This window comes from Galendromus occidentalis, unplaced genomic scaffold (assembly GCF_000255335.2).
Source record: "Galendromus occidentalis unplaced genomic scaffold, Mocc_1.1 scf7180000076583, whole genome shotgun sequence".
Classification (NCBI taxonomy): domain Eukaryota; kingdom Metazoa; phylum Arthropoda; class Arachnida; order Mesostigmata; family Phytoseiidae; genus Galendromus; species Galendromus occidentalis.
The window spans coordinates 408,380-422,487 of NW_003804572.1; the positions used below are offsets into that span (position 1 = coordinate 408,380).

Here is a 14,108-nt window from a genome sequence, read left to right on the forward strand (position 1 = left end):
GCCCCGACAGAATCTTTGATTGCGCATGATCATCGTCTTCTGCAAGCCTATGCCGCCAATGCGATAATAGCGTCGTCGGCGGCGACCGATCGCATGATGTGTACATGTAACAGTTCGATGAACGACCTGGTGCGACCGCGCGTGCGGACAGTGTTGTGGGGTAAGGGAGGGAGCGATAAGTTTGGCGCGTCGTCTGCTATGGCTCCTCTGCTGCTGTGGTGACTGGGCAGAGAAGCAGTGTTGTTGCCATCGTTGTTGCCGCCTTCGGCTAGCCTATTGGAAGCGCTGTAGTGTTGGTGGCTGTGATCGTGGCCGCTGTCAAGCTCTTGGTGGTCGGCGGGTTCGTCGCTGATTCCTCGGCAGCGAGGTAAGCGCTCCGGTAACACACGGCCGAAAGAATTGCTGCGGAAGCAGCTGCAACGTCGCTAAGAGCTGCTGAACTTCACGCGCAGGAAATACAGTGCTCTTCGCTCGCTCGCTGGCTGGCTCCCTAGCCCGCTCGCTCGAACTAGAAGACTAGGATCACACACGGCCGTTCCGCATTGTGCCCAGACTGAAGTCGTCGGTCGCTGATGTTGCCATCACAAGAGAGCACCGCGAGGGAGCCTTAGTAACAACAAACGGAGGACCGGAGTCTACGGAGACGACGACGACAACAACGGCACCGATAGCCGTGGTCAGCAGTGTTAGCCGCTGCTGACCCGCAGCATCCGGATCGGTTGGAGCTTCGACGAGCCGCTAGAAGACAGATCAGATTGAAGCGGACTTGGTGGCCGGCCAAGCTTCGTGTTGAGAGTGTTCTCCTGACGTGTTCGAACATCGTCGGTGAGTGAAATACACAATCGTCGGTCGACCGAACACTCCCTCAACATATAGTTTCGAACGAGGTGCCGCTGCCTCTTCATTTCTCAGCACACTCGCTCGGTTTTTTCGGCAAGCAGTCGCACACGACTGACCGCTGAGTGAGGTGAGTGAATCTTCGGCGGATATTTCATTGCTGCTGAGGAGATAGAGACCCAGCTTTGGTCTCTCGGTGGGTGGAGCAGGCGATGCTCGGGCCGCTGCTGCTGCTGCTGCTCCGATAGCTGTTCTCTCAGCTGTCACGAAATTCAACGAGTGAGTCGGGGAATGGACTCGATTCCTCGTTTTGACCGTCGCGTCAGATCTTCGTGAAACTTTACAAACGTGCTTCTCCAACGTTTGCGGCTCTTGGAGATAGGAGCTTTCTGAGTTTTCTTCTCTTGGAATTCCCCCAGAACTGTGTTTTTGATGCCGTGTATTTTTCGATCAGGGGATCGTTGATGATTATGTGCGTGTGTTGAGGTGTGAATCGATAAACCAGAGGACCGTGTCGCTGGAGCTGTGGTTCGAGTTACGCATACAACGTGACCGTGAGGTGAATCAACGTTTTTTTTCTTCACGTGCGGTGATCCGGGGAGATCTGACTGCTGAACACTTGTGGCTCCCGATTTTCGTTTCCTCCATATGGGGTTATCGAGAATGATCGTCGAGTTTCTTCGAAGCCTGGTCTCGGTCGGGTCGCTGCCGACGCGGGACTTCCCGTTTAAGGGTCCATTCGGTCGATTGAGTCGGACAAATATCGATTTCGACAATTAAAATTCTCAAAATTTTTGTTGCGATGTGCTCGGACATCTGCCCGTATTAGGTTTCCCATCCGTCGCTTCCACGTTCGCGACTGCGCTTAGCTAGCGGTGGCTTTCTCGGACGTAGCATCTGAAGATTTTCTTCTCTCTTTTTCTAGCTCTTGATCTCAGTGCCGTAAATGTACTCATTTGATTAGATCCATGTTTGGTCGCGCGATAGCCCCCCTCATCCAGCGTTGAGTTCGGTAAGCATGAAGTTCTTAGTATTCCCGCCAGCCGTCACATTCAGACTCTCGACCGCAGAGACGAGAAAGCCTCGAGTTTGTTCAGCTATCTTTTCGCTCCTGTGGAAATACGTTCGGATCTTCTAATATTCCTCCCGGGACGAATCGCTCCTACCCCAGAGCTTGCTGTTTTTCCGGAGCCTTGGAGCGTGTGAATTCCTTATTCTCTCGACCGACTTCTTTCATATCGATATTGTCGCGCATGCAAGCGTTACTTATCGCGGAGGAGCTTCCAGAGGAGCATTGCATGGCATGGCTCGGCGAGCCTCGATCATTTAGTCGCGCGGGAAAACGGACAGAACGAGAAAGCAGGCAAGTGACAGGTTATCCGTGGGCAAGCTACGGTGACTGGGGCCGCTGTCGGCACCGACGTCAGTCTACTGGTTGCTTGCCACCGCCGACGTTGTCGTCGCACACTTGAACGGATAGAACAACGAATGGACGTCTTATAGACAAACAAACGGTGGCTGTAATAGCAGCGGCGGCGACCGACGACGGCGACCGCGGCCCCGAAGACAGCGGCAAAGCACAAGCCGCAATGGCTATAGTATGCCTCTTCCGTACACGTGAAGAGGACTTCCTGGCTGCGGTGGATACAGTCTGGAAGATTTATGATTCCTCTCTTCACAAGCGTCAAGGAGCATGACCGTCTGGCGTCAGACGGCAACACTGATCGCGATTCATGTGTGAACTTGACCGCTTATCCGAGTGTCAGAAGAATTATTATGGGAGAGATTTTTTCCGATTCTATCACCGTCTCCATTGGCCCGGGAACTCGATCGACTTCGGCGCCGTTGTCTGATTCAATTTGTTGGAGAAAAAATGCTCATTGCGCAAACTTGAAGCCGGCGACTTTATGGATGCATTCTCCTCGATTCAGTGACTCAATGCGAAACCGTAGACGACGATCCGAAGGTCTGACGAGCGAGTGGTCAGTCAGTCAGACAAACGGGTGAGAGACAACGCTCTCTCAAAGCGAAGTTTCAGGGTCTAAGTGCGAAGGAGTTGTTCGAGGAGGCGAAAAGAAGTCTGCGTCAGAAGAAGGGGTCAGGAGTCGCTCAGACAACCAGTCGATCGGGCGGTGATCCAGTCTGCTCGCCTGTCTGTCAGTCAGACAGCTAAGCAGTCAATCAGTAGTCACTCAGTTCGTCCGTCCGTCCGTCCGTCCGTCCGTCCACTCGTCTGACCGTGCGTCCGTCCGTCAGTCAGTCAGTCAGTCAGTCGGACTGTCTCGCACCCGCCGTGACGGTTAGGGCTGCAAGGGAGCCACCTGTGATAACGGTGCATTTCTTTGCTTTTCAGAAGCGAAGAAAAAGCATAAACCGAAAATCAAGATGGACATGGAGTCGGTGCAAACATACGTTTTTGAGCGTGATCCAAGATTGAAAACATGGATTTCGGCGCAGCCTCTGTCACTCGTGAGCATCGTTGGACTGTACCTTTATGTCGTGTGTAATTGGGGGCCGAGATTCATGAGAGACAGAAAACCGTTCTCTCTGACTGGCGTGACCCGCGCATATAACCTTTTCCAAATCGTGGCATCGATGACGTTCGCAGTGAAAATTGCTCATCATTTTTACTTTCGGATGGGTCAACCGTTTTTATGCACACCTCCAGACCGACGCGAGGACAGCCTCACGCTCGAGCTGCTTGACATAACATTTTATTACTGGTGGCTTCGGGTGATCGACTTCCTGGATACCGTGTTCTTCATCTTACGCAAAAAACAACGTCAAATTACGTTCCTCCACATTTTTCATCACGTAATTGTTGTATGTGTTTCGTGGGCATCAGCAATATACGGCTTGACAAATTTAGTCATCTTTACGCTGTGTTTAAATTCCTGTGTACACGCTATCATGTACTCATACTACTTTTTGTCAACGCTCGGACCAGCAGTGCAGAAGCATCTTTGGTGGAAAAAACATTTGACCAAGGTAATGATCTAGAATAGTCTGATCATTTTTCGACTTGCTAGCTCGTAGCTACTATAGGGCCTGCACATCCGGTCAGATGTGACGGCTCTCCCCATACCGGACGCGGTCGGCACGACGGAGGAGACGATCCCGGCTCGTTGGGCCGCTGCTGACTGACTTAACTAATCAATGGCGTTCGATCGGATAAGGATATATTTCTTCTGAACTTACAGGTGCAGATTTTCCAGTTTGTGTTGATGATCGCTCACCTCTCGGTCCCAATGTTCCGGAATTGCGGTTACCCATCGTCAATTATCTACACTTGGCAGGCGTCTATCGGGGCGATCCTTATACTTTTTCTAAACTTTTATATCCGAAGTTACAAAAATGTTGTTAAACGAAACGCCGCTGGTGCCTCTGTTAAGGAAAATTGATCGACCTTACCTACCGACTTGTCAGAGAAACAATTACTCGAAACCCCCCGCTTCATTGTATATAGTTTCTATGCGTTTACACATCGGCGGATCGGCTCCGATATACTGTTCGTTTCCACGAGCAGTCTGATTAAGAAGATAACCAAAAGAGGAACATAGGAATACGACGCCTTCGTGTCTCCTCGGATAAGGCAGCGAAAACGAAACGAACCCATTGAGTGGATAAATGTGGCGAGGATGAAAAATGCATAAGAAACGATGAGGACGATATAGCTGAAAATCCAAAACGAAATACGAACTTGCTATCACCGACTTGGATGGAACGCCCTGAATAATGTTTTTCTACTCATGAATCGACCATGGAAACATAGCAGCATTCCACAGATATCGCAAGCAGCGAGGTATGTCATACTATGCTCTATTCAGGAATTCTCGCGGGAAGCATCGAAAGAATGTTCGAATAAAAACGCCAATGTATCTGACGTCTGTACAGAGGAATCAATTATCAAATTGGTTTTCTATGGATTGACCATTTCTCCCCATCGAATCATCGGAGCCATTCGAGCTGAATGTCAGGTAAAAGCTCGTGCGACGCAGTTGAAGAATCCATAGCATAATAGGTCGCCGATTTTTCTCGAGCTGTTCCGATGAGCGATCCTTAATACATAAGTGTTATGCACGCTTCAGTCACAGCTGTTTCTAATAGATTGCACTCCCTCTGGTGAGACCGCTGCTGCATGCGACCGAAGACTGACTTCGACAATTTTCTGGAAGCAGCTTCCGCTTGATGAATGATAGCGACGAATCCGCATCGGATAAGATACGTTCACTCCGAGAGAGACCGACTAAATACGCTCAAGATCAAATCAATCGCAGTGATTTTTTCTTTATCGAGCGAATCTTAGCTTGGCGTCGCGCTATCACCGCTAGGCGAAGTCCTCTCTTCTAGCTGCGGCTCTTCGCGTCCGTTAGTTTTGTTCTCGTTCTGGCTCGCGCTCGTCCTGGAAGCCGGAGATAGTCAGAAAATTCTGGAACGTATCGCAATGATGTTGAGATTCGTGGACGATGTCCGCGACGATAAAGTGTTTCGACCTTGACCGTAAAGCTATCACCTTGTGCCGTCCCCAGTGACATCATGTCTTCCCGCCGGTCAGGTTTTCCGGATACCGACGGATCAGTCGCTCCGACAACACCCCTGCTGCATGCTTCCATTTCTCTCCCGAATACGATGACTTCTTCTTCGGAGGGTCTCTGGCACGGGACTGCGCCTACAGCGGCCGAACGGGATATACGAAATTTCGGGTTCGGAGGAATCGCCATCGTCCTTCCCGATTCCTCCTGACGTTATTGCGGAAACTTAGATTACACGACCGGAACGAGATAGTCGGAATTCATGCATTAAGCTCAAGACCGCGGAAGATCTTATCCCTCAAAACTAAGATGAAGCTCTATCGAAATTCCACGCGTGGTGAAGTCTTGCGTAAGGGACCGAAAGTCGATCAATCTCGGAAGAAGTCGACTTCCGTTCTCAGTGAAAAAGGAACAGAATTCTCTTGCGTAATGTGTCTTCGACGAGCGTGACCGACCGGTCCGACGATTCATTTGCAATTCAAAATATCGGCACTGATGTGCGGTTCGCCTCCTCCTTCGCATATCTCTGGAAATTTCAACGCAATCATGCTCTCGGATTGACTTCCCATCGCAGTGAAAACAAGTTGATTTCGAGTCGAACAAATTATCGTTCGAGACAGAATATATGCTTTGTTTGCACCAGCTGTTCTTCCACACAATGTCACATCATTTCTTCATCGACACAATCAGCAGAGTGGAGCTGCTCGTTTCCTGGAGAGTCCCTCGAAAATATATATTATCGGAATAACATTGCGATGTGAAACGGACGGAGGATTCTCGCCCGCTGGAGGGAACGTGGACTAAAAACTCGATCCGAACTCGAATGGCGTCGGGGATCCTTCAGACGAAGGAGTACGTGTTCTCAACGGCACGGCCTTTAGGAGGATGGTTATTCGAGTGCGGTGTCTGTTGAGAGGAACTGACGATATTCTCCAGCGAGACGACCCGATGCCGAACCGAGCCACCCCAGGAGCTCTGAAGACTGTCCACGCCCACCTAGGAATGACGGAAATTCAGTCAAGAGAAAGCGATTTGGCTGGTAAAATTGCAGACACGATCTGGATTTCTTGCTCAAGAAGACCGGAAATACTGACCTCATAACCCGTTGCTCTGGGCTGGTCGTCGCTGTCTGCGGTGCCTTCCGTTGGAGGCATGTGCACGATGAATGGCTGCGTTAGAACGTACTCGGTCAAAGTGATATCCGAGCTTCCCCCCGTCTCCAAAGGAATTGCATGGAGACGGAAGTGCTCTAGCATGTCGAAAACATTTTGGAACCACAGGTGCTGAACATGGCATATTCCCTCGGAATTTATCGTCATGCGGAGATGCTTCGCGCGACCTGCAAGACAGAGTAGAGGCATAGCGTTTAATGGAAGCCGGAAAGAATATTGGGCTCCGTCGGACCGAACCGAGAATCCAGGAGATCACACACAGGGCGGGGGACCAATTTCCGAGCGGATTCAAACCATCTTGCAACCCTACGTAGAATGAATTTTCGGAAATAAGGCAATCACAAGATATCGCTCACCCTGAAAGTTGAATGTGAGTACATATTCGCCCTTGCGAGTCTCCGACTGTCGTACCAAAAAGAAACCGTGTGCTGACGTCCCGTCACGCAAAACCAGCTGAGTAGCATCCTGAAATCCGAGTCCCTTCGGTTTTAGTTTCAATGCTCGATACTTCATCGTCCGGAGACGTAATGAATGCTGACCAGTAAATACAAGGCGGAAACGTACCTGTCTGGACAGGGTTCCGTGGAACCAAGGATAATCCACCAGCTGTTGGAGAATTTCCCCGCTGTCGACAACCGGAGGCTCTGGGAAGGGAGGAAGATTTTGCTGATTCGTCTGATCGGACAGCGAAACGAGGCCTCTCGTACTCGCTGGAGGAGGCAACGGCGAATCTTCCAGAGGTGGTTGGCGGCTCTTAGACGCTTGCTCCCGCAATCTGTTCAACGTATCCGATGTCGAAGTCCCCGATCTCGGACGAAGGTTCGGTGGTGAGGAACCGGGTATCGTTGAGATCGAGGTTTCTCTGGCCAAATGCTGAGGAATACGAAAGCGTTCTTATGTGTCAATGCTCATGAGGCTTCTTGAAAATTATCTCAATATGAGAAATCTAACTCACGTCAATAGATTTGTTCTGCGTATAATGCCTCAGCGTTGTGATCCACGATCTCATGGAAGACTGGTCCGTTGCCTGCACGATGTACTCGTTCGACTTCGGGAGAAAGAAAATCAAATCAAGATAGAATCGGCTTCCATGGCTCTTCCAGCTAGCTCCTCGAGAGCGAAGAGCCCGGTCGGGAGCTCCGTTCCCCGGGAGAGCCCCATCAGAGTGCGAGAACTCGGGCTCGGCTCCAAGGGCGGCAAGACGGGAAAACTTACGAAAGTGTCGTCGGAGCTAGACGGCGACTGTGCCCTGAGGACGAAGGTATACTCGTGATCAGGCATCTCGAGAGCCGTGGTTTCGCGGACTTCGGTGAGCAGGAAACAGAAAACACCTGCGGAGACGAGAGACGGATACTCATTCAGATGGGACAAACATTCGAAAATAATAATTATACTACAGTCGACTGAAGTGGTGGCGATGCAGAGGGAAAAACAGGAAAATTCACTCGCCTTTTTTGGCTTTGAATGCTTTAGGAGGAACGTAGAACTCTACCATATATCCCGCCGCGGCTCGTACTAAGACGATTCGACATCTGGAAAAAGTATTTATCGCTCAGGAGGACTCCAGAGTCCCGTCATATCGGTCAAGCGTTCTGATTTTGGGGCCCGCTACCAGGCGTTGTTGAGACGTGACGAATCGAGAAATCCGTGCAGCGCAGCGTTTCGACGATTCTCTTGGCTCACCTCATCCATTTATGGCCGCGAACATTTGTCGAATCATCATCGGGCGACAGTAAGTCGACCAAGTCTTCTTTCAAACACTCGACCAGTATGCGATGCTAAGGGAGAACATCAATCTCGTTAAGCGATTACGAACAAATGGTTGTTCAGTCTTACAATCGGGATCGATTAGCGATTAGCTCAAGAGGAGCTTGGTGAGCACCTGTATCGCTGATCTGGCGCAACTCACTTGTTTTGAGCGATCGCTTTTGGATCGGACACCCTTGAGCGGCTTATCGAAAACACCGGCAACACCCGAAGTTTCCGTCGTCTCTGTGCGTTCTTCCTCTTTTCGAGTACCATTGCTGAAAAGATTCCGTCTCAAGCCTCGGAACGAAAAATGACGAAAAAACGTCGCTGATCGACTCCGCACTCTCGGCACGCCTTCGACGGTCGAGGGCAGGACCTTGTCGCTCAAACTGGACGACGTCGACGGAGAGACCAAATCAGCTAGACCCTGAATAGATAAAGACAGATAGTGAACAGAGCTCGGGTCATGATGATGACTCTCCGCTCGGAATCAGATGGCCCCATCGTGTCAAGGATCAGGCGCAGACCGAGGCCCGCCCCACTTGGCGCCGGAGCAGGGGAGCGGGAAGGACGTATGCAGGGGACGACAACTTCGCAGATCTGTCTCGAGTTCAATGGAGCCTCTCGGTACTGGGAGACCTGCCGCGAACAGCCGCGTCATTCACGAAGAGGAAAGCCTCAAGGCCCTCCACGGTCCCGCAATGAGAATCAACCTGTTCCCACCACGGATTCTTATTCCTCCCCTTAGAAAGGACGGTTGAAAATTTTCTCTCACAGCGAATCCCCACCCGATTGGCCATCCATGTCGGACAAGTCATCTCTTCAGTACGCCTCCAAAGCGAACTGGATCAGCAAGCTCCAGGAAAAGAATCATGGAAAGAAATGGACGTTTCTTGCCTGAGCTCCTGATCCGGAAGCGATTCGCGACTCATTGTCTGGTCTCATCGTCGAGCAGTCGGCATCCTCAGTCGGCACCAGCCTCGAGTAGTTCTCGTTGATTTTTTCCTCCTGGAGAATGATAATCCACTCAGTCAGTCGATACGCCTGGACGAGATTGGGTGAATACTCCGGGAGCCTAGACGCGTAACCCCCATGTGGGTACTGGAGCAATGTCGACGTGCACCGCACATCAGGCAAACTCGAAGCAGCGCTCTACCGATATGAGGGAAGAGAGCGAAATCATCTAATCGGCTTCGCTGAATTCCCGATCAGCCTCGATCTCTTGACGGAGCTCTCGAACGCGCGTCGGTCATGGAGTGGGACTCCTCTCGTCATCATGACAACAATTCATGATTCAATTCTCTCCGGAATTCCCTCAGCCGCAGGACTACATTCCATTGGAGTGTCTCCGACTCCTCGAGTTCCACGCAGTTCGATTGCAGCGAGCGTAAAACTGCCCATGTAGAACACATCTCGTATCTCACGAATTACCTTGACTTGTGTCCCAGGGGCTTGTTGAGCGGTTTCCTGTGCCGTTGAATTTTGCTGCGCATTATCCTCACGCTGGGGTGCGTCAATTCGCTGCGGGCCGACATCCCGTTGTGTTCCGGGAGAAGCTTGAGTTGCTCCGGCCTGTTCGTGCTCAAGACTCCGGAGTACGAATTCCTGTAAGGCAGTCCCGAGCCTCTCAATGTCTTCCCTCCAAAAACTCCCGGATCCGAATATCCGGAAGACCGTGAAAATAAAACGAACATTCGAACTCGAGATAATCTAGTCACGGAACGGGGTAACGACCGGAATCGGCCCTCACTAAGTAAGTGGAGCGAGTTACTCTCTGGAAAAGCGTACCTTGAAGCGATCAGCGAGCCTCTGCAGGTGTTCCTCTGTGCTTTGTGTACATCGATCTGATAAGCGGGTCAAAGCTTGCTCCCCAAGCTGTTGAGCGAGATCATCTATCCAATGACTGATTTCCATCTGAAGTTGACTAGTACTGCGAGCCACACGCTCACGCTTTACTGTCGCACGAGCGACTGATGGATAATATGTTCGTAGGAAACACTGTCTCGTTGAGAAATGATGCCGTCATAATTGGTGTGGCGCGGCGAATCCCGAAAGAGATTTCCCATCCGAGAGGGCCTCCTCAGCGAACATCCATGGGTCTCGATCGGGGATCGTGGGCAGGGAGCTGAGTTCCACTCCCCAACAACATGTCTTCGATTTTCAAATAGCACTCACCCCACACACGCTCTTTGGACAATAGCTGTGGCAGCAACACCACAACAACAATATAAACAGTATGTTCTGTCGCTCCGCACGCGGGGGCAGATGCACGGCACACCCTCTTGTGGTACTAGGTCGGTCCGAAAAAGCGTCAAACTGTCCGCGAACAAGATTTCGGAGAAATGCTTCTGATGCGACTGTGGGTTGGAGTTCCACAAAAATGGAATCTCTCTCGGGAGGGGAGTGGGGAGTGCGTTCGATGATGTCGATGATCTCTGCTGGGAAGTCGAAGGGGGCCAGGCGGCCTTCGCTCTACGATATCCCGGAGCATCAGTGTCTCCTTCCTTCCACTCTTGAATCACGAGATCCTCATCGAAATGGAGAGGAATCTCGGGACTTCCGAAAAGTAGGCGGGTGAGAAGTGCGCCTCCGACGAGCACGGCGCCGGTCCAAAAACCGGCAGAGGAGATTGACCGAGTCCATACGACCGAATCGGTTTGACTGAAATTCTCGACGTATACCTGACGACAACGGATACGGATAAGGTTCCCTCAATGGTGCGCGGATTCTTGGCAGGATGATTCTCGGGGTTCGACTAGGAATCGGGCTGCATCCGAGACCGTGCAGGATCGTGAGCCATTTTCAATCAGCTGCGACGGTCCCGAACTCTCCAGCGCGCGGGTGGGTTCTCTGCGGAGCGGGTCAATTTTGCACCGGGATAAGCGCTGGTGGTAGGATTCGAAAGTGGAGAAGTATCAAGGAAGAGAGAACAGCGAGGCCAGCAGCCACCAGATGATTGGAGAAACGGTATATAGAGAATGCATGACCGCGTGTCATTCTGACACCGCTCCTCCGGGAAGAAAATCGATACATCCCCTCAAACAGCTGACAAAGAAAACTCATAAGCTCATGGGATATCGGCGGCTCGGCGAGTTTCCGGATCGACCGGAGCTCACGGCCGCGACGGATCCTTCGGCATCCCTCGCTGGATGCCTTCAGAGAGGGCCGGAGACACCCCAGCGCAACATGTTTCGGACAGAGGAAGTCGGGGAGAAACTTCCGAGCGTCAGAGCCAGTTTTGAAGGTTGAGGAGCCATGATTATACGGGAGAAACGATTAGTTGGAACTCAGGTCGAGAGAGGTTGAAATTCGATCTAGGTAGCTCGAGTCGAAGGTCGGTCAGTTGATCAGACCTATTCATCGCGATCGGAGATCGTTACCTCGAAAGGCTCAGCTTGGGGTTCCTTACCTACCCAGAAACGAATTTCTTAATACGCGCCTCTCAGGCACCATCATTCGGGGTCTCTCCCGGATGGGGACCCGTCTGGGAGACGCAGCAGGGAGGGAACTCCGGACTTACTCTCCGGGACGGCCCGATCCAGGGTCTAGGGAGAAACTAGCCAAGCTCGGTGTTGAAAGGTGTTTATTGAGACGATATATCTTATCACAGTCCAAGATTCTTTTACTCGAGCGCCGACCTGCATAGGGGACACGTTGCATTGCCCTGTCTGAACCATTTGTACTGAAATGAATATGGGTCGCCCGTTAAAATATTGTTAGAGTGTCCCATAGAGGATGAGAGATTCATCGATAGGGTAAAAGTCCTGACCATGCAAGCCTTGTGGAAGCGATATTTGCAGGTATTACACGGGTAATTCGGCAGTTTCAGGGTGGCTGCATGCAGAACCGAATAACATATGCAGCACTCCTTCCCGCCTTCGAGTTTCCGATCGAGATTTTCTGTGAAGAGAAAACAATCTCCGATCATCTGCTTGGTTCCCAGCGGACACTTCCTTTCAGGCTCGAGATCCCTGCGAGCAGAACCGTCGCTTTGAGGTTCGAGAAGCTCACCTTTCCAAGCTCTCAGGGCGTCAACGATGCTACCATCCGAGGAGTGCAAGAAAGTATTGAGCTGTCGTATCAAGTTCTGCCACATGGCCTTCGATCCGGTGACTTTGTCCGGGTCATCTGCGATGAAACATGTTTTCAAACAGGTGAGCCCAATTTTCCCCTGGCATGAGCAGCTGATCCGAGTTGGAGGCAAAAAACTCACAAGATATGCGCATCGACTTCAAAGGATGGCAGGATTCCATTTGTACCGAAACCTGGCAGGTTCTCCCGATGTCTTCGAGGGTGTACCGAGCCACGATTTCTCTCGTGGTATTCAAAACGCTCAGTGTCATGTTATCGGGCTCTTCGCTCGTTTTCTGTGCTTTCGATAGCTCCCTGGAAAAGAGCCCTGCTGAGTCGACAGACTCACCCGTTGGTGATCGCTGATCACCTTCGGGAAACCCGCGAGATCATCGAATAGGATTCAGTTGCTATGGATCAACTTGGACCCACCTCCCTATCAGGGTTGGGGAGACGTATTTAGTCATCAAGTTCTTCATACGACTCTCCTTCTTGTGGTCGTTGAGCTTCGTGTACCAAGACTTCATTACGCCAGGAGCTCGAGCCGATACATCGAACAGAGCCCAGCAGACAAGATGCGTGAAGTCGAACTTCCCTGGGGAGGAATCGAGATTCTTCAATCTGTAAACATGCGCCGATAGGATCCGATACTCGAAATTAAATTCGTAAGATCGAAGACAGTGCCAAGTGTTTTCACGCGAAGATAGACAAGCTTCAGAACGGATTCTCGCGCAAGGAGCGGGAGTAGGATCGCGGAAGCTCCGCTCACTACGCCACCGCTTCAGCCTATTCGGGATTGTTTGACCTACGTGGGAGGGCACTCTCGAGGAAAGCATTGGGGGGCGGTTGATCCGGGACAAATTCCAGCAAGAGGTTCAAGTACCGTTCCCAGTGACCTTGCTCGTCCACATACTCGAAATAGGCGGATCGTTCCTGCAAAAGATGCGGAAGGTGAAATTGTGCACTCATGTGGAACGTTCCTTCTCGTGGCCTCGGAGACCCAGGAGCCGTGCAGTCCCTTGCGCTTGGGAGCTCTTGCTCACCTCCGTATTGACGTGACTGCAGAAGAGCAGTGTTGTCGACATGGCCAAGATGTAAGCACTCAGAACGCATAAATCCTCTTCGTCGTGAAGCTCCCACGACCGGAATCCCCCATGGGACTTCTTCAGTATCGCCAGCGAGCTTGACATGTCCTGTGAATCAAGGAAGTTTTCATCCGAGTGACGAATTTTCGTATATACATAAGTAAATTGAAGATCGACATAGAATGTGGGGAGCCTCGCATAGCTGACGAATGCGGTGAGAATATTCCTCAAGAGGTGGCCCTCTCCTGACCTGCAGGAATCCGTATAGGATCGGATCGATCTTTACTGGCTCGTGCAGGTCGCTCTCGTCGTCCTCATCTTCTTCGGGCATGTTGAGAGTCTCAATGATGGTGCTGTAAGCACACATGATAACCATAAGACCCCCGAGCCGCGTCGATTCAGTAGAGACCATGGTTGAGCCCTATCGACTCGATGAGCCCTTCAAGAATGTCTAAGCCGATCACAATTACAAGGAGTCATCCAAAGGAGTCCACATACTTCAAAGTCAGAGCATAGGCCGCGAGCTGGAGAGAGAGCCGCTTGACTTGCATCTTCTCACAGAGGACGGCCATGATATCTCTTATGGAAGGGCTTTCCTTCTGCGATGTCCAGAAATCTCCCAAGAGAGCCGAGTCCAAAGAAACGTAAACGTTTGCGACGTT

General features: G+C 51.3%; 2 protein-coding genes across 2 annotated transcripts; one reads left to right on the forward strand and one right to left on the reverse strand.

The window, feature by feature from the left end:
- Nucleotides 1-212: 212 nt before the first annotated feature.
- On the forward strand, nt 213-4,748 carry LOC100904307 (elongation of very long chain fatty acids protein 7). The gene is made up of 4 exons (XM_003739685.1): nt 213-367; nt 453-825; nt 3,191-3,825; nt 4,038-4,748. The coding sequence occupies exons 3-4, from the start codon at nt 3,223-3,225 to the stop codon at nt 4,236-4,238; spliced, it is 804 nt and encodes a 267-aa protein (XP_003739733.1). The 5' UTR covers nt 213-367; nt 453-825; nt 3,191-3,222; the 3' UTR covers nt 4,239-4,748.
- A 1,204-nt stretch (nt 4,749-5,952) lies between these two features.
- Nucleotides 5,953-10,433, reverse strand: Lnk (SH2B adapter-like protein Lnk). Its single transcript, XM_029110483.1, is given in 12 exon segments — nt 5,953-6,405; nt 6,441-6,708; nt 6,898-7,006; nt 7,106-7,414; nt 7,497-7,589; nt 7,757-7,872; nt 7,991-8,073; nt 8,225-8,319; nt 8,451-8,717; nt 9,188-9,298; nt 9,722-9,895; nt 10,079-10,433. Coding segments are annotated over 12 exon segments (1,947 nt in total). The 5' UTR covers nt 10,205-10,433; the 3' UTR covers nt 5,953-6,209.
- Nucleotides 10,434-14,108: the final 3,675 nt, after the last annotated feature.

Coding starts and splice junctions, on each gene's coding strand:
- LOC100904307 (XM_003739685.1), top strand. CDS start 3,223: ATGGACATGGAGTCGGTGCAAACATACGTTTTTGAGCGTGATCCAAGA. Junction 3,826..4,037: donor GGAAAAAACATTTGACCAAG/GTAATGATCTAG, acceptor CTGAACTTACAG/GTGCAGATTTTCCAGTTTGT.